Here is a 24,298-nt window from a genome sequence, read left to right as displayed (position 1 = left end):
GCAGTATCGAAAATGTTTGGTGGAGTGCAGTGAGGTCAGTATCTGGAGCAGAGGGCATGTCGGGCTCCTTCCCTCTAATGAGAACTCCTCTGCTCCTTTTCTGTGTCTGTCTGTCAGGCCTGCACTGCTCCCACAGTCTATGTGCCCACCCAACCATACATCCCTGCCTAACCACCCAGCCTGCCAGGGCAGTGCCTCCGGGGGCTGACAGACTTACTAGAGATCCAGGCCTCAGGGGCCTTCAAAACATTCCCTATGAACACCATTAAAGTGCAGTACAATTACGGCTGATGCCTCAGCCATACGGAGGCAGGCAGAGAATGTTGACAGAGTGTATTAGAGGTCTCTTAACAGGAGCTGGAAAGTAATTAAACAATGAATAAGAGAGTGATTATCTGAGAAATGTGGTGCAGTAGAGAGAGAGAGAAAGAGAAACAGTCAATGCCAGTGTAAAGAGAGCAAGAAGAGATGAAGAGCCGGAGCGATGAAAGAACTGATGTATATCTTACGGATGAACAGAACAGGGCTCAAGACAGGAATGTGTGATCACTTATCAGTTAAGGTTTGAAGGAATGTGCGGGATGTGTGTATGTGCATGTGTGAGTTTGTACAAGTAGATACTAACATGAAAACACAGTTACTTTTAAATAAGGTCATGGTATTTTCCATCTATATCAAGTCATTTTAAGTACAATGCTTGTTGGCTCAATGGGCCTCATTCACAAACAGTCGTATGCACAAATGTTTTAAGCATTAATCTGGGATTCATCAATATATTCTTACCTGAATTTGTTTTTACTCTGTGAACAAATTTAGGATAGCCTAAGAACATCAAATCATAAATGTCCCACGGTCTTAAAACATGATATAGTCAATATTTATTCAATGTAAACAGTATATTAGAATCACAATTATTAAAAAAAACATTTTAAAAACAAAACACATTTAAAATTGTGAAATTGCTAATAATACACAATTTATTGACTAATTATAAAATTAATTGCTAAAATGTTGTAATTTATAAATCATCATCATGAATGTAAGGAAATTATTAACATATTAAAATTGTCCAGTTCCCACTTTAAGATGACAGTAGCTTATATATCAGAATTTCCATATTGGAATGTGAGAGCGATTCATTCACCCCATCAGATTTGGCTATGTGATATCTGCAGCTTGTTAACCAGCAGCCTGTTCAGTGTACTCACAGTCTGACAGTTCAGTAGTGGTACAGGGAGGGGCAGTCTGCTTTTGGTACATCACGGCTTGTTGTGGACAGAGATGAAACATAATGTGCACCTGGCGCAGCAGTAGAGATTTATTTAGGTCAATTCCACAGATCTACACATTTACTAACTTTTTATTTTGTTACGGACGTACTGAGTGGTAGTGGTGCAACAGGTATACAGGATGTATACAGGATTCACAATTGGGCTCCAAACAGTTGTGCCAATGACATGATTACCAGCCTTTTCTGGCTTCTACTTTGAAACTATTGTTTATATTTCACTAGCAGTTAAGTTTTTCTACATTTTTACCATTATGGCCCTCTTTTTTATTGGTAATTTTGCACGCACACTTATTTTGTGTAAGTAAGAACATTTCTACGCACATATTAGTGAATGAGGTCCAGTGCCATTTTGGAAATGTCTGTCTGTGTTGATCAAGTCGACATAAAATAAAGTCATGAAAACAGTTTTCTCTGATTCCTCCCACCAACCTTATCTGTCTTCTATTTTCTTTTTTCTTTTCAGAAACCGCGACCCAAACCCAGACATTCCATCTCAAAACCCATTGAAAGCAACTACTTTGGTATGCCGTTGATCACCGTGGTCACTCCTGAGAGGCCAATCCCCGTCTTTATTGAGAAGTGCATCCGTTTCATTGAAACGACAGGTAAGAATCTATGTGATGGTAATGTTGACTTTGTAAGGACTGCAGATGCTTATTGTTATCCAGCAGGATGCAGTGCAGGCTGTTGTTTTGAGTCATTTAAATATTAATTGTATTGCAAAGGATCCATTCTGTCTCTGCGTGTTCCATACCTGCCTCTCTTGATTTATCCATTTACTTTTCTCTGCATTTTTGTCTTATCTTAATCCTCCTCCCTGGAGGGATTGTTACCTACTCTGGTGTTCACTGCTGAGAGTGTAATTCCGTAGTCCTCTTTAAATCACACACAGCCTTTGTATCTATGTGTGCATGCATCTGTGCTTTGTGCAAGTTTGATAAATTTAGTGCTCGGCTGAGCTGTAGGCTTTGTAGGTGGGCAACTCCAGAGATATGAACCATGTTGGCATGTCAACTTACTTTTTCGTAAACTTGATAAGTTCCTTATTTGCAAATGCATTTTGCAGTGATATTTGTATATTTAAATTCCCTGCTGTTTTTGTTGGAGAGATTGTGTGACACCTCCCAAACTGTGATCATGGTGGCTTCTGTTTCCAGTGGTTACAGTCCTTTTTTTTTGTGCTAACTTTAGAGTCAGTCATCAGAGCCACATTCAGAGCAGTGTGATGATGAAAAAAGCCAAGTAGGATCTTTTTAAGGAATAAAGTTTGTTAAGGAGTCTAATGTTAAATTAGTTCTGTGTATTTTAACTAAAATTCTCTCATCTGCTTAGATAAACATTGGTGTGGATCAGTGTGTGTGCACAACTGTGTTTAGCTAACAGGTTTTCAGTCTGTTGCCCCCGACAATCCTTTCCCCTCTCCTCTCTCCTCTCTCCTCTCTCCTCTCTCCTCTCTCCTCTCTCCTCTCTCCTCTCCTCTCCTCTCCTCTCCTCTCTGAGTAGTGGGAGCACAGATGTGGTTGGATAGCCTCCCTTAACCTTGCTTTCCGTTGCCCAGATGCTAAAAACCCCCTGCCAGTCTGCTCTGGTGCCCCGCTGCCCTAGGACTGCCAGCTTGCCTCACACTCAGCCACCAGCTGTTACACTAAACCAGAGGCGTCTTAGTGCAGGGTCAATGTGTTTCTATAGATATAGAAACATTGCATCTTTCTACACTGAAATACAGTTCTGTGTTTTGTTTACAGCTAACTAAAATGTGGTTTAGAAAACTTTATCATACATCTTAGTAATGTCTAAAAAATACTTTAACACTTAAGATTTTTTTGTTTCGTTCCATGAAGTGAGTTGCTTTTGAGCAAGTGAGTGTGTCAAAACATTGCTGTTGCTTACTGACATGCCAGTGCATTCCACTGTAATCTCTGTCCTGATTAAAGACTCTGTATTTGTGGATTACTGAGGCCTTACCAAACATTGACCATCTTCCTACGTGTTGGAGTGCAGGGGCACGGCTCTAGATAACAAGGCATCACGTTAGATTTAACCTCACCCTGCTCAGATGTTAACTGGAGCAGTTACAGTATTCAGTTCTGGATGAGGGAGATAAAATGATTCAATATGCGTTTATGTACGTACACAAGCTTGTGCACACATGAGGATGAATGCTCCTCCTGCAGAGGTGTTTTCCACCTCTTACCCTCGCTCCTTCAGTATTTCCCCCCTTTCTCTCCTCCTGTGTCCTTGTTTCTCTATTTCTTTCTCCTGATTCACTCATCATTCTCTCTCTCTTTGAGTACCTTCACCTGTCAGATTTGATTTCTTTCATCTTATTCCTAACCTATATTTCTATCCCTCCCCTCGTCCTATCGTCACCTCTCTCAATTCACTGTATTTTTTCCTCCTCGTATTCCTCAATCTCTTCATCTTTTGAGCATTGTGTGTGTGTGTGTGTGTGTGTGTGTGTCCTGTGTTTCTTAGCCAGGGGGTTGCCAGGTAATGTTCTGCCCCATAGCTCCCTCTGTTCGATCAATATCACAAGGTAGGAAATTGGAGGATTGTTTGGGCTCAGCTGTTTTCTATGTGTGCATAGCTTGCTCCTATGTTATTTGCGTGTGTGTGTGTGTGTGTGTGTGAGGAATGCTGCCTCACAGATATCTGACAGTCATATCCAATAACAGTATGTGACCTAAAATATTTTATTTACATACAAAACACATGCTGTGCTGAATGGCGCACCCACACACTGGGACGACTGGGAGGGGAAATGAATAACAATGTGTTATGAAATTTCGATTGTAGTCGCTGTAAGTCAGACTTTACTTCCCTGTATCTGCGTCTACAATCTGTGCGTGTAATGGCACTTACAGGAAATTACCGTATAGCGCTGACACTATGTTTGTCACTGTAGTGTTGCTGATAATGAGTTATGTTGTGAAGCTGACCCTGAACCTGTGGCTTTGACCCACATCCTCCCCTTCTCCCTCCAACTCAAACAAAAATACCTTCAGCTAACCAAAACCCAGCGTCCCTGCTTTTATTTTTATCTTTTTAAATGCCATCGATAATCTTCTTACAGACTTGTGTTCATATATCTTAAAAAACCTTGACTTTCTTCACTGTGATAAGAAATATTTTGGGATCCCTGTTTAAATTCTGGTCATTAAATTTTGAATGTATGACTACAACAACCAAATGTTGTTATTTTATACATGTCGGAGGCATGTGTTTGGCAGTATGCATGATAGTACTATTTTCTGGTTTCATATTTACTATTCAGAAGTCCTATTTCTTTTGTTGCCTCTCTTATTCATACTTCATAGCTCACTCCCTTTGTCCTTGACAATAATGGGAGTGGATTTGGTATTTTGTGTTATTTTCATGCACACTGAGCTTGTAGAAAAGCAGCTATATAAAATCAATCCATAGTGACTGCTGTTATCTCTCCTCAGCTCTAGCTTTCTCTCAGCGTGGTAGCCACAGTGTGTTCTGCTCTTGGGTGCCGAGGTGATGAATGTGTGTTAGCGTGTGCGGGCATATCTGCTGGCCGTAGGAGCCTCCATAGCGACGTAAAGGGCAGCACCCAGCGACTGGCTGTCTCCATGGTGAACGATGAAATCAGCCTTTGGGCTGCTGAACCCAGAGAGACGCTGGAGTGTCGTCAGACAGTAACATGCTGCAGGAGCGCAGCCGCTAACTGCAGGAGCATTTATCACGCTCTCAGAATTTGTGTGATTGCAGGTTCACACAGGTGTGTTTTTGGCCACTTGAGTGCTGCTGGAAGCTGTGAACTCACCATAGATGGGTGTATTTTTCAGTCTCTAATCTGTTCATGTGTGTGCAATGCATGAGGATGTAGGCACCAACAGCTAAAAAAGTGTTACAGCTAATAGGGTATTTATTGGTCTTAATATGCACTGTAGTAAGGATTAATAATTGCCTAAGGGAATCGAGAGTTATTAGTAAAAGTTAAAGGAAACATAGTTTGAGGATGCAGATAAAACATGTTTGTCGCAGGAAGTGCTCATATTGATGTTGACCCCAGGAAGTGCTCGTGTTTTGTTTGACCTCAAAGGAAAAGGAATGCTGTTGTCTGTTTTGGAGAAACTGTAAAAACTCTTTTATTCACCTTCTGTATCCACAGACTTTTCTTCCCCGCCCTCTGCTTTGTTGCTTTCTTCCATTCTTTTTATTCTCCTATAACCTCTGTCTTTTATGTGTTTTGCTGTTTAAAGTGTGTTTCCTATCCTTCTATATACCTCTCCTTATCTTAATCCCTTTATTTTTTTCTCATTCTCTCTTTCATCAGTCTGACCCTCACTCCTGTGCGTCCTCACACTCCCCCACTATTTTTCTCATCCTTGGGTGCTTGTCCCATTTTGCCCCCTATATCTCTCCCCCCACTCACTGCTGCATTACTCCCCTGTCCCTATCTCTCCTCCCATCCCTGTTTTCCTAGTGTCTGGCTAGAAAAGCTTTTGTGGATAATTGATTGGTAGAAGGAGGAGATCGATGCTGTATGCCTTGACTGAGAGCTCTCTCATTTCCTCCCTGCCTCTCTCTATCTCACCCTCTTTTTCTGCCACTCCCTATCTCTCTCACTCCCTTTGGACTGCTCTTTGTCTCCCTGAATTGCCACGAAAGTGTGAATATAGAGCAAATTACAGGGTAGGGAGGTGGAATCTTATTTGTTTTTAAATTGGAAAAAATACTAATGAACCAAAATGAAGTGAGCCTCCATTCACACCTACAATCTATATGCCTTTTCATGGTGTCAGTGTGCCACTTTGACTCAGTTGCTTGCGTGTTCTGAGTACATGGCTGTATTTCTGAAATACAAGAAGGATAAGGGGAAAATTTACTTAGCCTACCACAAAGGGTGTAAAGTTTTGTATCACTCCAGTCTTTCAAATTGGGGGCCAATCTGCAGTTCGTCAGACATGCTACATTAAATAAGTCCTGATGCTAGGCTGTCGAAGGCATGTTTTGTGTATATCTGGAAAACTGTGGAACTCAAAACAAACTGCTTTCTGCTGCTGAACTTGAAATATTTTGAAACTGCAATAGTACTTTTTTCCCCACAAGAGGAAAGTTATACAACATGTGAGGAAATTTTATAGCTTAGTTAGTATTTGTCAGCTCAAAAAAAGATAGTCTATTTAATTAAATGCTTCTCGGAGTTATAAAAGTTCAGTGTGGGAGATTTGTCCTTAAACTTTAAAACTTTAGAGTACATTAGATTATTACACTGTTATAGAGTAGATTATTGCTGTAAACACTTAATAAAATCCAGCAGACCTCCTTAGTAAGTATTTGATTGGCTGCTTCAATCATACCACACTAGACTGCACCTGCTGTGAGCCATTAAAAGTCAGGAAACATACATATTCAAGCAGAAGGCAAGGGAAACAGAGAGGTAAAATTAAGTGAGAAATAAGTTTGTTGCATTGCTGGTCATTAGTCTTGTGTTTTTATGTTGCTGAACTCCTATCAGTATATTGATTTCTATGTCTCAACTATTACTGAATATGGACCCAAGTTGTTTTATCACTCATCATTCCTCTCTGGTATTTCTATTGGTCAGTGGGCACCTGGAATATCTTAAACACATATGAGCTCAAACATGCACATTTTAGCTGTGCTGCTTTTCTTCTATTTTCCAGCGCAACACCTCCTGTGCGTCCTTTTAGTAAATATAAATACAATTTCTGTTGAGCATCTAAAAATGGGCTGCAAATCCTTTGTAAACAGCCCCTTGAGAATGACTTTGAGAAGGAAAAGCACATGGCATGCACAGTTCCTCAAGTCGTTTTTATATGTGTGGCACTAAGGTACCCTCAGCTCGTCACTGTGCACCAGCAGGCTCTTAGCAGGCCTGCAGGAGTGCTTTATGGGTTTAATAAATAGTGCTAATAGTGTGTTTAGATGGAAGGGAACATAAGGAAAGGCCATTAAAGCAGCCTGGAATAACTACTTTTTCAGCCCTTAACAGTGCATCTACACACCACATAATGATATATCAAAGGGTTCTTGGAGGTGAATGACCAGCTATTATAAATACTTGATTCTTGTTGCAAATTAAAGGCATGAAAAGGAGCGCTGTGCTGATAATGTTACTTGCACTCTCTCTCCACCAGGTTTGAGCACAGAGGGCATCTACAGGGTCAGCGGGAACAAGGCAGAGATGGAGAGCATGCAGCGGCAATTTGACCAAGGTGTGTTACTTCTCATATATAGTACTCATATGTTCTTGCTCCAGCTGTACACTCACTTGCTTGGCGTGAAGTAAAAGGCCATGAAGATGTGTGTGGGTGTGTGTATGTCTGACTCTGTCTATAACAAGCTTGAATTCCCTTAATTAACCAGGGAGCGCTAATTCTACCGAGGGAATTGGCCTTCGCTTCCTTTTAGACTGTAGAGCTGCCTCCTCAATCTTCAACCTGCTATTGTGTGCGTGCGCATGTACACACATGTGCATGTACATGTGCTCTCTCTGTGTGTGCCCATGCGTATGTCTATCAGGTGTGGGCAGTTAATTACCTCCAGATTGGTTTGGTTAATGAAGCATGTCACTGGCGAGATAGATGGCAGAGCAGGATGGCCTGCGAATGCGTGCGTGTATACGCATGTGTCCACGCATGGTTGAGGTTAAATCCAGTTCAGGTAATCAGAGTTGAAGCCCTGCATGGAATCATTCTGAGCCTCGGCCCAATGGGACAAGACAGTTACAGGTGAAACTACAGTGCAGGTGTCTCATAGCCACACTGAAGATGGCACTTCATTGGCTCCCTGAAGATTCTGATAACTCATTACAGGAGAAGGCAGATTCAGAAGCACCGCACTCTCAAAATGGGAGCACGCCTCAGACTGTTCAAGAACTCTGAACAGTCTGAGGAGTATCTGTAGTCCTTTTTTTTTGCCTCTCTTCTTCCCGCACATCCCACCTTTTGTAAAGTTGTAAAGTAAAAATTTATCAGAAAATGGCTTTTTTAATTAAGTCTCTTGCTCTATCTGCTAGAGTGGTGCTCTAGTGGCTCTGCTGTCTGGACTGTCTCTTCACTCATTTCAACTTAATAATAGTCTATAGTTCATTCTACTTCTATATATTAAGTAGAGTATGTAATTCAAAATGCTCAGATGGTGATCATCAAAGATGCTATTCATTTTCTATTTGTAAGTGGAGTCAAGTCAGATTTATTTATATAACCCAAAATCAAATCAGACAAGGCTTTACAAAATCTGCACAGCAGATGACTCCCTCTGTCCTTAAACCCTCAGTTTGGATATAAAACTCCCCCAAAAAACCTAAACTGGGGTCAAAAAAGGGAGACACATCAGGAAGGGCAACAAAGAAGAGATCCCGCTTCCAGGAAAGACATGCAATAGATTTCATATGTACAGACAGAAATAACAAGAGTAACAATTCATAGTCTATTCATAGTTTGTATTTAGTAAATGATAATGATGAAATAACCAAACAGGAATTTGTGTTTTTTTTTAGCTTATCCAGCAAATTGAATACTTGACAAATCAAGGTTCTCCATTACATTGATGAAAAAATCGTGTAAAAGTCCAATATTTACATGAATATCAAAAATTGCAACATTGTCCACAATGATCTGATTTAACCAGAGATATTAAAGGGATAGCTACTTTGGTGGAATATGTGCAGCAAAATCTCTGGTTGAATCAACATCATGAGCTTCACAAAGGTAGTGTACAATATGTGATTATTATGGAGTGCATGAGATTGTAAGGTGTTTCTGTTATATATACATGGTCTTTGTACTTCATGAACTTCCAGAGGCTAATGTATTTTTCCGTCTCTATCTTTTTCACCAGATCACAACCTGGACCTTGTGGAGAAAGACTTCACCATTAACACAGTTGCAGGAGCGATGAAGGCCTTCTTCTCTGAGCTACCTGAGCCTCTGGTACCCTACAGCATGCAGGGAGAGCTGGTGGAGGCCTTCAGTAAGTCCTGGGGCTCTGGTTTGAGAGGACGAGGGGGCTAAGGGAGGTGGGGAGGGTTCACTAAAACCCGAGGTGTATTGGATTTTGCCTGAAATTCTTTTCCTCCTTCGTTGTAACTTTTCTTCAACTAACAAGCAAAACTCTTGCAATCCAAATCCATCCATGGGGAGAATTGGATTTGTCACTCGGCAAGAAGCTGGGGAACTGAAGAGAAAGGGATGGAGGAGAGAATATTTAAGGCTTCGGGAAGGGGAATGTGGTGGTGATTGCACATGATGGAGGGATGCAGGAGCACCGTGGATAGCAGGGTCTGGATGAAGTATGAGAAAACAGTCATGTTAGATAAACGAGTGTGCTCCTCCGCTCTCTACTGCCTCTCTTTTTCTCGTTGTGTCCTGTAATCTGTCGGAATGGAGATTTAAGGCATAGCTTAGTCTTGCATCGCGCCAGAGAGATTTACCCGCGGGCCGCAAGGCTGCTGTCACTCACCGAGCTCTGCATGTGTGTATATGTGTGTTTTTTAACGACTCCAGTGAGACCCTTCAGCCGTGACAGAGACCTGATAAAGCTCCTGCAGTCTGTGCCACAGTAGAGGAAAAGAAGAAACAGTGAAAGAGAAAAGTGAGGTTGAGTTAGAGACAAGAACATGCAGTTTGAAAGGAAAAAAAACAGCAAAGACGAAGAGATGGAGGAAGAGGGAGCTTTAGGAAAAGCTGGGCGGATGGATTTCAGTGACGTTACTTGAAATAAGATGTAGGAAGTTAGTTAAGTTTTGATCATTGATGATGGATGTGCAGCAGGAGGAACTGGGACTGTGTAAAGTGATTCCGCCTCAAATCTGTTTTTGATCCACACTGACCTCATTGTGGGAATACATGCTCAAATTCTCTGATTGTAAATCATGTTTGTGATGTGGAGGAGAACATCTGCTGCTCTCACTGCTGCTCTCTGCCTCGCTCACATACACACTGGACGGACTGTGTTAGCTGGTGACGTCAGCTTTTCTGACTCACTCCTCGCTGCCATCAGGCTTAACACACCCTGTGTGTGTGTTTATATGTGTGTAACTGGGAGTTGTTGCAATCTGCAGGACACTGTGATGGGTGTATGCGTGGTATGTTTCTCCGCTGGAATGTGTGTGGTCTTTGTCTGATTTTTTTTTTTTTTTTCTTCTGAGAATTGTAGTTTGGCATCATTATGAAGTGTATGTGTGTGTTTTCGTCCGTCACTGGGATGTTTGAAACATGTGCTGTTGTAGGATGAAATCACTGTGTCTCACAGATTTTTTTTGAGAGCTGAATCCAATTGCTTTCACTATGCTCTTCAAACTCTCCTCTTCACCATTGCACTCCCCCCCTCATTCCTCTTCTCCTTTTACTCCCTGCTTTCACTCTCCTGACATCTTTTCTTTCAGCCACTTTCCTCTAATCTCTTGTCTCTCTGTGTCTTCATACAGAGATCAACGATAGGGAGCAGCGCTTCCAGACGATGAAGGACATTCTGCGCCGCTTCCCCAAGGAGAATTATGAGGTCTTCAAATATGTCATCAGCCACTTGAACAAGTGAGTGAGTGACGGGGTCAGAGACGGCCTCTGACAGCCGTGCTGACTACACCGCCGGTCACCCAGTCAAGTGACCCAGCAGTGACATCACCGAAACCAGCTCACTGACAGAATAGGGGTTTTACTCGGGTTGAGTCATGATCTGTGTTTTGTATGTGGATGCCAATAGATTTATTTATTAATAGTTCTACATTATCCCAGGTATTAAGGTTTTTGCTGTGCTGTTTGTTGCTACTGTGACAGCTTAAAATATAAGAGTTAAGGAACATGACTAACTGACTACTGTGCTACAAAAATGCAGGAAAACTTAATAATCTATGTTCAAACTTTTGCATAGTTAGCGGTCCAAGCAGCAAAGCTGCTGGAACCATATTGTATTTGTTAGGATGATTATTATTATTGTGCCCTGAAGATATCTGGGTCTCAGAAACTGTAGCAGCTACAGTTCCCAAACTTGGCAGATAGGTTTGGAAATCTCACCTACTACTCTACCAGAAAAAAATATTCTGATTGGCCAGATGGTGGCGCTATAACAACAAACTTTACGTTTTGGTCTTAGAAACATATAAGCTAGAAACATATAACTATCCATATAAGTCACGCCCATTTGCATCTAGATAGATTCTTGCCATTTTCTTTTTCACTACTCCTCTGACAAATTTTGAGCAATCGGCATCATATTTGGCATATCTGGACCAAACTGGAAAAAAATACTTTTTCAGATTTTGGTTATTCCATACCATTTTGAAATTATAATATAATTATTATTTTTAAACCTGTGTCTTTAAGTTCAGTAAACATTCATAAATCAAAATTGGCTTTAGTTATTGTAACCAAACTTGGAGCACGTGTTAAGATGCTAGGTCTGAGCTTCACTGTGCAGTCCTGGCACATTCTGACACTAGGGGTTGCCACAAATAAGAAAAAGTTTATATCTCATAATTAGCTGCGTGGATTTGAGTAAAAAATTTTCCACATGTTCTACAGTCATATTCAATTAATTCAATTAATAACTTTTGGTCATGACTGACGACTGGTTTATAACCGTAAACGTATTGCAGTCAAAACTTCCAAAAATCATTTAAATTTCACCATAGGTCCTAGAGAGCTGAAATTTTTTTCAGCACATCCACTGAATTGTGACATTTTGCCCATTTTTCAAAATATGCAAAAACAGTTGAGACATCTATGTCTCAATATTGTGATATTGATTTCAACCATATTGCTCAGCCTAATTTTCAAGTCAAAAACATGAAAGGGATATACACAGACAAGAAGGGTGAAACAGCACTTAATGTCTGAAAGGATGTGGTCACTGTAATTCTATATTTTTCTTATTGTCAACAAATCCCGAGAATTGACTGAAACCAACAATTTCAATACTTTCCTACCCTACGTCCCTACATTGTCTGTGGCACTCAGCCCCATTCATTCATTCATTCTAAAATCTGTAAAAACTGGTCACAAATATATTGTTTCATTTTTAAAGAATGCTAAGTTGATTCTTCATTTTTTAAATTTTACATTTTACATTAGTCATACAGCAGTAATTTGTAGATATGTTGGGAACTTTTTTCAGCCACAAATGAATACGAATTTGGTTCTAGTGAATATTTACAGCAGCTGGACAGGGTATGTGAGAATGATTCAAAATAAACTACTGTGCCAAAATTAATCTTAATGATGGTGTGGCTCAATTATGTGTTTTTAATAGTTAACTACTGCACAGAGGAATTAGCTACAGTACGTTGGGCATTTTGACCACGTGAAAACTTTTTGCTAGTGTATTAGCCTGAGCTTATGTGATCAAGAGTTTTCTTTTGTTGGTTTGTGTCTCATTTTGGTTTCTCTGTGTTATCTTACTTGCCCAGGGTGAGTCAAAACAACAAGCTGAACCTGATGACCAGCGAGAATCTGTCCATCTGTTTCTGGCCCACACTGATGAGACCAGACTTCACCACCATGGACGCCCTGACTGCTACCCGCACCTACCAGACAATCATCGAGAGCTTCATCCACCAGTGCGCGTACTTCTTCTACAATCAGCCACTGGCTGACGGCCTCCCTGGCTCCCCCACCTCCACGCTCTCCTCTGGCGGAGGAACCTCAGCCTACTCCTGCATGGCTGGAGGCTACTCATCCTCACCAACTCCGTCCCCCACTCCCTACGTCCTCCCTGCCACCCCTCCTGTCATTCCGCACTATGGCCCTCCTATCCACCACCATCACCACCATCACCATCAACATCAGTCCCCACCCCACTCCCCACCTCCTACTCCCCAGTCACCAATCCCTGCCCTGCTGCCACCCTCCCTGCACCCCCATCACCCTCCCACGGAACAACACACGCTGTGAACCAGGGATCAAGGGAAAGAGAAGGAAAAAAAAACAAACAAAGAAGACGGATAACAAGATATAGAGAGATTTAAGGGGTTCAGAAAAAGAGATTTTGAAGTTTGGGAAGGAACTGAAAAAGATTAATTGAAACTAGAACAGGAGGTAGGAAGAGAAGTTGGGAGAGATTGAGTGAGATGCAGTATGTACAGGGAGAAACCTACATGTTTGGGAGAAGGGGGGCGCATCAAACACACACAAGGCAGAAAAGGGGAACACTGAAGAGCCTTTGAACTGGCAGTATGATCTTTCTCCCTCCTTGCCACTTTACCCCACTGTTTCTCAGTCTCACTTCATCTAGACCTGCCCTCCTTGCCTTATAGAGAACCTCTACACAAACACACAAATGAAGAGTGAATTGTTGCCAGTAACTGTTAAAGGGACTCAGGGAGGGACTCAGAAGTGAAGTGCACGGGGAACCCACAAACAAACACACACTTTACACAAACATCCAGTGGCCAGTGTGCCTCCGACAACCATTCTCCTCAATCCCTCAGCCTCTCTAACTCTGCTGGGAATTTAGGTGGGGTGGTGCACGTTTCTCGCAAACCGACCTACCTAACTGTACCTACCTGGAGGCTGCGGCTGGGGCAAAGTGGAGCAGAGTCCTGAACACGTGTTTGTTTATTTTACCACCATACCAGAGGACTTAAGCAAGAAACATGTGTTACTACTCAACTGACAGGATGTTCTGTCCTCCACGACTCACATATTCCTGTCTATCAACCCCTCACACGGCTACACACACACACGCAGACAAAACAGTTTCAGTCGAAGCAGTATGCCAAGCACAGAAAAAAAAAAAAAAACCCAACCAACCGGATCTGCTGAGCAGCAGATTGGGGCAAAGGATTATGGGTGTTCTCACACCCTTGGCATTCTGGGAAGGCACCTCCCAATCTCCTGTTGGCTCTCTCTCGCTCTCTCTCGGTATGAACTTCAACCTCATGTCCTGTCCTTGTAAACACATGAAGAAACTGCTTAAAAAGTGGATTTTTAAATCTTGATTCTACACTCAGATCCCCAGTTTCACTTTCCCGATGTGTTTTTTTTTTTTATTATGTCATCCTCTTATGCACAGAGAAACCCAGGCCTGTCAGTCAGTGAGTGGCCTTGTGTGTAAGTGTTTGTGTGGCTGGCTATCTTGTCTGTGTGCGCATGTATCCATGCCGTTTTGTTTTACCTGAATTTCCCTGTATTAGGCAGATAGTGGAATAATTCCAGTGTTGGACCTTCACCTGTCATGTTGCTTCTTTCACGCTGTGGTGGTTTTACAAGCGAGTCAGCGCTGCAGTTTTCATAGTAAGGACCTTGTTCATAAAGCACTTTTCTGAGCACTTTGAAGGCACATTTTAAATTGGAGCTGCCATGACGCGACAGCCACCGTTCACTTTATTGTCAGTCCACCCTACTCACTCTCTCTCTCTCCCTCTCTCTCTCTTTCTCTCTCTCTCTCCCTCTCTCTGTCTCTCTCTCTCTCTCTGGGAGCACACCACTGACATCTAGAGGAAGTAATGGGTATGACAGCCATAACCTCGCTTCAACCACTGCATGGGCGTAGCACCATTTTCCTACTGTGGTTTTTGTAGCGTCAGCTTCTCTTATAGGTGCAATTGTCAAGATTTATCTTCATTGTATGTCTGGTAAAATTATATTGAGAGCTCATGAAGTGTACATAAAACAGCAGCACACAGTTTTTAAATTTGGTACAAATCAATTGAGATTATATACAGCACCAGTCAAAAGTTTGCACACACCTTCCCATTCAGTTGAATCAGAAATTGTGTCCAAACTTTTGACTGCTGCTGTAGATCCAGGCTCTGTTGCCTCAAAGCATGTGGCCTCATTGCAGTTGATTAGACATGTGGTGAATGAAATTGCTTTTCTGTTTTCTACTGTTAGTTTCCACTTCCCTGTGGACACAGAGGCACTCAGCTCTTTTTAAAGGAGTGCATACTACTTCCCATATTTGAGTGAAAGGAAATGAAGACTTAGGATAGATTGGCAAAATGTAGCATTACAGGCCAGAAAGAAGAGCTTGAAGCGAGACTCGAGCGTTAACAGGTGGGAGGCTTATTGCCTGAAATAATCGGTAACCACTGCTCCTGGCCTCAGCACGCTGCCCTCTTAGGACACAGCATTATACCTCTGGAAGGAAGACTCAAAACCTGCTCTTAGTGGACTCGAAATATAATTCGCAAGGGTGTAACCACTACACCAGACTGCCCCCGCTGGCACTGTTACGCCACCACATCCCCTTGTCATTCCCTGTCCAAGAGAGACAGTTGGGTCTGGGAGAGACAGCAGACAGAACAGACAGGCCATTCATCCGACTGCATGACTGGAATGGAGCATCACAAAATTCCTGGGCCCAGCCTGCTGTTACCGTAGAAACCGGCGAGATGGGGCTTGAGGAGAATTGCTGAGCCCTGATCGAAGCAGCTTTTGAAATGTGTGTGTGTGCGTCTGCGTCTCTGTGTGTGTGCATTTCTGTGTTTGTGTGAGCTCAAGAAAGAGTGTGCATGTGAACTTATGTGTGTTAATGTTAAGCAGATGCTCACCAAGGTCACTTATTCTGTTTGACACTGAATTGCATCTCTGCATGTCTCCCCAGACTGTCCTCTCTGCCCAAAAGGAAAAAAAAAACCTTTTAACCAATCACTGAACTCTTAAAGGAGCTTTTATCAGTCTACACTACCTATTTACCTTGTGCGTGGGTGTTTGTATGTGTGTGTGTGTGTGCGATGATAGATGAGGAGGAATTAAGTATGGGTTTGAGCTAACATGCTAGCATGCTGTGCTTGGCAGATGGCCAGACACCAGCGTGATCCAAACAAACGTGAAGGAGAGGAATGCAGTTCTCCTCGCGGTCATTACCCCGCTGTGTAACCCTGTTAGCTCGTCCAGATTACACACACTGATCCTCAGAGAAAGTGTGAGAGAGATGAGGGAGCGATGGGGGAGAGTGGGAGAGGGGGGAAGACGGACAGCGAGTGGGTGAATGGGATCATTATTTGGGAGATGGAGGGAGGAAGGAGGGGGTGACCACTGGTACTTGTGTGTGAACGCCGGCCAGTGGCGTTCCCTGTGTATATCAATGTGTTAATACTGAACTGACTGTGAGGCAGCCAAAGACTGTGGAAAAAAGGGTCGAGGGAGAGATGGGAAGCAAAGTGACAGTTTAGAAGAACAATTGAATTTAAAAATGTGACTTTGGTTCAGCGATAATATGTGGCTGCATTGCTTTTCTTTTTTTTTTCTTTTTTTTGCAACAATGGTGACAGATGTCTGTTAAGTTAAAATGAGAAACAAGCAAAACTATATTCAAATGGTTGTTTATTTGTATGTTAGGGGGTCTAACACTTTGCCCTTTAGTCAGTGGTGATAGAAAAAAAAAAAAGTTTCTTTTTATGTTTTATTTTAATAATTAAAAAAATACAAAGCATTTTTTTTTTTTAACAATTTCTTTGTGAACGATTGAGAGACCAGCCCAGTATAGTGCATGATTACTTCCCGACCAAGGAAGAGGGCTCCACCACTCTCACTATTTAAGAGATGATAAAAAAAAAAGAAATAATGGGTGGGGGGGGAATAATAAAGAAAAAAAATAATGAAGTACTGTAAACTGAAAAGATAACATCAAACAAAAAAACTGTCATTATTTGCTGAGTATGGTAATTTGTCTCAATGGGAATGGTGTATACAGCAAGGCCTTATGTGATCTGTATCATAGTTAATAAATCAAATCTTGTAAAATTCCTGCTTCTTGCCTCTTTGTTTACACAATGACCTGCTGACATGTTGTGCAGAGGAGGAACCCTTGACCAACTTTGAGGAAAAAATTGATAAAGCTTTGGAAAAAGCTGGTATGTGGACTTGAGTTAAGAGGTCAAACTACTGTTTTCAAGGTCAAAAATGAACCTCTAACTTGCTATTTATAAACCACGTGTAAGAGGACTGAAAAACATTGAAAATTGCAGAAAAGCATAATTACACTGAACTGTATAAGCAGTATAGATGTGAGAATACTGTTATTTTGAGTTTTCAAATGAACTAGTTTAACTTAGAATTCTGACCCTGAACACAGCAGACAAGTAAGAGGCAGGCTGGCTTTTCACGTTGTGATATGCAACAATGCAACCTGATAAGAGCAACATCAACAACAGTAAAACCACCATCAAATATTCACCTCAACTTCTTGCTGAGTCACGTATTCCAATACATTACAGTCATTTGGCAGATGCTTTTGTCCAAAGCGACTTACAAACGAGGCAAGACAATCAAGCGTTAGAGGATAGTGACTCAGAAAGAGCCGTGGTACAAATTTTGAAGTACTGTAGCTGACCAGGTACAAGTGCAATGAAAAAGAGCACTTTGTTATTCATTAAAGTAATAAACAACTGGAACTAGAAAAGTCCATAAGAAATACAATAAACAGTGCTCAAAATAAATTTGAGGTTCAATGTCTTGTGCAAGGACACTTCAACACTCCACTGGAGAAAACAAACCCTATTATTAATGGCCAACATGCTCTACCAACAGAGCTTTAGTCACGCCATATACAGTAGAGGAGCTAAATACACTGCAACCCTGATCCACCTTTACAAAGACAGGCCCTACTGACACAGACATCAACGCATATTGACACAAGAAAAGTATGTAAAGAGCAATCCCCATAACTGTTTATTGTTAATCCATCACACACAACACTGGAACTGGAGCTTTGTAGTTTAGTTTAGATGTAATTACAGTACGACTGCAACTAAAGGTTTTCATTATCGATTAATCGATTAGTTGTTTGGTCTATAACATCTTAGAAAATGTCCCTCGTTGTTCCCAAAGCCCAAGATGCCATCTGAAATCCTTGTTTTGTCTTGACCAACAGTTCATAACCCATATATATTCAGTTTACTATCAAAAAGGACTAAAGAAACCAGAAAATATTCACATTTAAGAAGCTGGAATCAGAGAATTCTAACAGCTCTTAAAAAAAAAAAGCGATTGATCGATTACCAAAGTAGTTGGCAACTATTTTTTGTCGATCATTGCAACTCAAAATTACAGTCGTAGGAAGATGTGCATGAATTAACTTTTTTCAGCACTGTGGTTCCCTTTTCATCACAAAGTTTACTTTCATACAATATGACATAGTTTATTCTCATTGGACCACAGTTTGTTGCACTGTTCTGCACACTGTTTGTTCAGGGACAGTAAAGCCACAAAGGGGGGGACCAGACGAGGTCACGGCGGCCCACGGGACTGTCCTGGTTCCTGAGAGAGCGGACCCGGAGAAGGGCTCAGTCTGTGCCATTTCAGGGTGATGTAAGGATTCTGGTCCCTGTGAGGGCGATGTGAAGGCCTCACTGCCATTTCATGATGCCCTCATCTGACCTTTTCATTGAGTCAAACCAAAGGAAATCCATGTCCATGACCTTTGTGGTGCATCTCTCTTCACTCTGGCACAGAAAAAAAAAAAAGAGCGGCTGATTGGGAATGAAAAGGGCAGACTCGTGTGCACACAGGACACACGACCCTTGAACTCTAACCTTTAAGAAGTGTCATGAGGGAGAGGGCAGCGCGGGATTTGATTGGAAGTCAAATATGGGGATCTTCAACGTTGCGTTACTGGCCACAGTGGGGATGAAACCAGTTGCAGACATGCATGTATGAGGTGAATTTGCACACTTTGTTCCTCTATAATTTCATTAAATCACAATCATCCAACCTTTTTTTTCCTTTGGATTTATTATAATACTTGTCTCTGCACTGGCATATTGCTGTTTTGCCTTGTGCGTACACACTTCAGCCGCTAGGAGGCTCACTTGTCCCACACTACCCGTCAGAGCCTGCCCTGCTGTATCTGAGTGAAGGAGGCAAACGCAGACCATGGACCTAATTGATTAGGTCAAGATTTGGATGTCAGGAGTGAGACGACGTTTTAATCCTGCTCTCACAGTGAGCTGAATGCGAGAATATGAAGGCCTTTACTCATTGATGTCGAGCTCCCACTTCCCCCTCTTACAGTTTGAAGTTGAAGGGGGAAATAGGTTTGACTAAACTCCAGAGATAGCGGGGAGGAAGATGAGGGGGTGCTCTGCTAAGTAAGCCGCAGAATAAAGACAAAGAAGTTAATTTGAAGTCATTGTTGCTCAGCTTTAGAGGCGTGATGTGCTTTTTTAGTGCAAGCATGCCCCCAAAAAAGTTCTGAGGTAGACATAGAGGAGCAGGGAGACATATATCATCTTATGATGAGTCGAGGCACGTATCTCCGCTCAACCGTGTCTTTCTGGGCTTCGAGCTCGCAGCTGCGGCGGCGGGTATTGAATTCAGATGCGGCCTGTCTCTGCGCTCCGGCCGCTACAGGTGGAAATGCTCTTATCAGTACGGACTGTCCGAGTCTGACTGCCGGCCGATCAGTCTCATTGATGATTTCAGGTGCCCCTGCCCTCCCTCTCCTCCCCGAGGAACCCATTGATTAATGTCTGGGTCACAGTGGTATTTCCATATTGATACCTCGATTGATGACGGCACTCCAGCAACAAGCCGTATTGACCAGCTGGAGAGTGATACGTTTCAAACTGTTTGGTTGATGTATTTATGCATTATGGGCATAATGGGGGGTTAGATACATGTGGTTGGAGGCACAGGAGATCAAAAATTCAGCAATGAAAATGATTACATCAATGTTCCTACTATAACAACAACCAATCTGTTATATTAGTAAAACCACCCCTGCTAATTGGATAATATTAATAGCATATTGACAGGGCAACATACAGTGTGACTGCACTGTATGAGATGTTAGTGATATTACTATTCTTCATGGCATTTTTAACCTTTGCTACATTATTGCCAAGGTAGAATAAACCATAATTGATCCTCAAGACAAGGCCACAAAAATTGAGGTGAGGAAGCTGGAAACAGGGTACAGAGAAGTATTATTTACATAAAAATAATAAATCAAAGTTATACAGTACATTAGTCACCATTAGGGCTGCAACTAACAATTATTTTCATTATTGATTCATCTGTCGATTATTTTCTTGATTAATCGATTAGTTGTTTGGTACATAAAATGTCAGAGAATAGTGAAAAAATGCTGATCACTGTTGTGATGTCCTCAAATATCTTGTTTGACTCAAAGATACTAAGTTTACTATCATGGAGGACTGAAGAAACCAGAAAATATTCATATTTGAGAAGCTGAAATTAGAGAATGTGGACATTTTCATTCTTAAAAACTGACTCAAAGTGATTAATCTATTATCAAAATAGTTGGCGATTAATATAATAGTTGGCATCTAATAGATTAATTGACTAAACATTGCAGCTCTACACACCTTTGTGTATAAATGTAATTTATTGTATGTGCAATGTACAATATAGATAATACCTAATGGAAATGCATCACATTAAGACTTATTCTTTTGGTCCCTCGCTAAGTGTAAATCTGAGGGGTTGTGAGATTATCCAAAAACAGTAAAGAAGTAGATGCAACACACAAAATGATGCTTATTTTTTCATAAATCTTTGATTTTTGTATTCATACTAGAGAGTTTTACATTCTCAGGACGCCAAAAACTTTTAAAAGGAATCACTCACTTTTTGGTTGAACATCTCACAGCTGATAGACATCTGCAACCTGGGATGAGAGGTTGCTAGTGGGCATTGCTTGGCTTTAAAGGGTCACAAGCCAAAAATGTTCGGAACCAGTGCTAATTGGCTAATACATAATCATAGTTTAATATTATTGTGCATCATGGCATCTTTAACATTTCATATATTATTGCTACAAGATAGAATAAAGCTTCCTCAAGACAGAGCCACAAAAAAGATCAGTGAGGAGGATAGAAACAAGATATAGATAAGTATTATTTGTATAAAATATACACAAATAATAATATTCTAGATCAGTGTTCATAAATGTGATGTACTGTATGTGCAATGGACAAAACTACAAAATAGAAATGCCTCATGTAAAAAGACACCATGTTCTTTAGGTTAGAGTTTTCTCAAATTGTTCCTTTTTAAAAATGTATACTGGAGAGTTGTTTAACATCTTCACGACTCCAAAAGCTATTAAAAGGCATCAAAGCGGCAAAGGAAACCTCACCACCTTTGGTTGAACTTCTCATAGCTGATAGCCATCTGCAACCTGTGATAAGAGTTTGCTTGGAAGGTTGGGAACCAGTGCTTTAAGTTGCAAAATTGGGGTCACAACAATGTTTCCTAAATAAAGTTGCTCTGCACAAAAGAACTAACCACTTTTAATAGATAAATGTCACTGCAAAATGACTACAAGGAAGGCAGAATCACATACAAACACCTCATGAAAAAGCACTTTGAAGTCACTAAATCATCATTAAAAACTCAAAACTACAAATATTAGGTCATATTAGGCTGCGTGCAAATTAGCAGCATTTGTCAGCTGCACCAGAGGCCTGGCAATCAGTACTGATAAATGAGTTTTTAAAGCAACGTGAGACAGCTAACAGAGCTTCAAATAAGCCAAATCATCAGTGCCCAAACTGCAGATGCAATGTTAAAGAAAGCAGCTGTCACAAGAGTACGGTATGATGGACATACAGTAGTGTACATGGGTTTGACAAGTGCTGCTAATTGGCATGTAACCTAATGTGACCTTTGCTGCCGTCTTTGCAGTGGTGATTTAGTTATTTCAGTTTTTTTCATGAGGTATTTATGTGATTTTGTCAGCCCCTTTACTGCAATGTGATCATATTGCTGTGATGTATCTGCGGTATCTTTCTAAAAGTGGCTAGTTTTTCTTTATTGGGTCAAGTGCACACAATGCATAATGCAGAACAACTCCACAGAGAGCCCAGAGTTGTGAACCCAATTTTGCAGACATCCTAATTTAAAGGACAGGGAGACAACAACATGATTCTGTGGGACTTGTTCTGCTTGTTGTGGAGATTACTTTGGAGGCAGAGGGCATTGTGTGATAGTCAGTGAGAGAAAAAATAAAGCGTTGAGCAGAACTGATCCCACTTTACGCTTTTAGGGTCAGTGGTCGAAATGGGTGCCCGGCCTCCAGGTCCCTGTGACACGGATCAGGGGCCCTGACGTATATATCTGCTGATTACATCTCCTGAAGTGGAAAAAATGCAAATAATAAATGTATGAGCAACGTGCTTGTTTTTTTGCTTGATTAATTATGCCGTTTAATTCCAGATCCACCACGCCGCTCCACCGTATAATTTCCCAGTGGTCTTGGCTGTTTCTTCTCTCACATGCGCTCTCTCCTTTTTTTTCCTCATTGCAAAATGAATCATGGATCCAACCGTCTACACCCGGGGGAGAGCAGCGAGCTGGCGAATGGGCTGACCAATCATGAGCATCAGAGGCAGACACACAGACGGAGGGAGCCTTTTGTTGTGCGCCGCACTCATCAAGTTAGAAGACAACTACCGATTTGGCCCGGAGAAAATGAAAAGATGGAGTGTAAGGAGACAAAATAACCAACTTCATTTGCTTTTGTCGGTCTGTTTTTACAATAAATGTCCTCTTCCCTTCTCCTTGCTCTGCAGCTTATCCAATCAGACATGTTGGTGTGTGTTTATCTGAGTGGGTGGCAGAGTTTCAGTGCCATTCATGATGTCAACAGGGACCCTGACTGCTCTTCTATTCCCAGCCTGGCCTACCCTCTCTCAGCCTCCTGACAGTTCCAGGTTAGCCCTCACTCCTCTCTCTCCCCTGGCCGTCCTCTTCTCTCCCCCTCAGCTTTCCTCTCCAGCTCTCCCAGGGGCCCCACTGAGAATACTGCTCAGATCCAGGCCTCTGAGCCCCAAAGCCGGCCCTAATCCTCCGCATCGATCGCCCTGAGAATTTCCTCCCCAGCACAGCAGGCCCCGCTCCCCGGCACTCACACTCCTCGACCCTGAACAGCCAGCACTTCTCAGTCCAGGCACATTACCTGTGTCTTCTCAGCAATGTGTGTTATTAGGTGGTCGGTAGCAGGTTGCACGTTGCTCCTGAGAGTGCCAGTGTTGTTGTTTCTTCACTTCAGTTAGACTTGGCTGTGATTGGCTCGATGAACATCTCTCAGTTTTTCAAACTGAGCTATTTATAAAGTTTTTTTAACACAAGTTGCAGTCGGAACATGCCATCAAATTTCTAATGAACGTAGCGTGCTAGGTGTGTTGTAAATATACAGTTCATTGTTAGGAACTGAGAATTTTAAAGCACAGATCTCTTGGCATAAGGATAGGCTATATTTCCATCCATCATGCTGATGAAGATGGATTAATAGATGGTGGTATACGTTACACAACTCTGCTGGAAAGATGAGAAAGCATCATTACTAGAGTCCTCATGGGAAGACTCCCAACCAACAGTCTATCCCGTGTAACATACTTGTTCATAATTTATTTACAAGGCAAGCTTCCCCTGGACTCTGCTGTGTGTGTTTTACTGCAAGTGTGGAGGTATTCGAGAGGTATTTTCCTCTATATCTTTGTCTGCTTGTGAACCAGAGCAGCAAGGTTGTGCATTCAGTACAACAGTGTATGATTAAACCTCATACTTTATTAACACATTCGCTGTGTGGTGGGCATGCTAAGTCACTTACAGAGTTAATCCCCGATCATGAATGAGAGGGGAAAATCTGGAACATTTGGCCCTGTCAAAATGTTGCTCTGTGGACCAGTTAGAGCATCTCTGTCTATACTGGCATTTAAGAGCCAGTACAGATGGTAATGTATCAATACTCTGTTTAAACAGGGCTGGGAGCCACATTTCTAAATCAGCCCCAGAGATATTTTTGGCGAAATCTGTTTCCAGTCATTCTTGGGTAAATTTACCAATTTCGTTTTGGCTTTGCGGTTCGGTGCGTCAACCCAATATACTGCAGATGCATCTTCTATCTGCATTATAAATTCATTCCTGTATCCTTAACTCCCTCTGTCTGTCATCCTCGACCTCTTTGTACTTCTCATTTATTAGCTTTTTTCCACCTGAGCTGACCACACACCCTCAGCCTTTCCACACACACACACTCTATTTTAGCAGCTTCTCCCTCCATTTCCTCTCTTCCAGCTCTCTGTACTTCAGTGCGTCACTCTTT

General features: G+C 41.8%; 2 protein-coding genes across 7 annotated transcripts in view; both read left to right on the top strand.

Moving 5' to 3' along the window:
* arhgap35a (Rho GTPase activating protein 35a) overlaps nt 1–16,672 on the top strand; it is a 65,454-nt gene extending 48,782 nt beyond the window's left edge. The window contains exons 3-7 of the mRNA XM_042413850.1: nt 1,755–1,896; nt 7,423–7,500; nt 9,128–9,259; nt 10,716–10,821; nt 12,693–16,672. Coding sequence (XP_042269784.1) covers nt 1,755–1,896; nt 7,423–7,500; nt 9,128–9,259; nt 10,716–10,821; nt 12,693–13,176 — 942 coding nt within the window. The 3' untranslated portion in view covers nt 13,177–16,672. The remainder of the gene's footprint in view (nt 1–1,754; nt 1,897–7,422; nt 7,501–9,127; nt 9,260–10,715; nt 10,822–12,692) is intronic.
* Nucleotides 16,673–19,088: 2,416 nt separating this feature from the next.
* The window catches only part of npas1 (neuronal PAS domain protein 1), a 63,946-nt gene continuing 58,736 nt past the window's right edge, over nt 19,089–24,298 (top strand). For 3 of the 6 annotated variants that reach the window (XM_042413916.1, XM_042413917.1, XM_042413915.1), the window contains exons 1-3: nt 19,089–19,170; nt 22,541–22,677; nt 22,764–22,904. The gene's annotated coding sequence lies outside the window, so the exon portion shown is untranslated. The other 3 variants (XM_042413918.1, XM_042413919.1, XM_042413920.1) reach the window with 3 other exon arrangements.

Source organism: Thunnus maccoyii, chromosome 6, assembly GCF_910596095.1.
Source record: "Thunnus maccoyii chromosome 6, fThuMac1.1, whole genome shotgun sequence".
In the NCBI taxonomy this organism is placed as follows: Eukaryota; Metazoa; Chordata; class Actinopteri; order Scombriformes; family Scombridae; genus Thunnus; species Thunnus maccoyii.
Note: the sequence above shows the minus strand (reverse complement) of the source record. Positions and strands in the feature narration are given on the sequence as shown.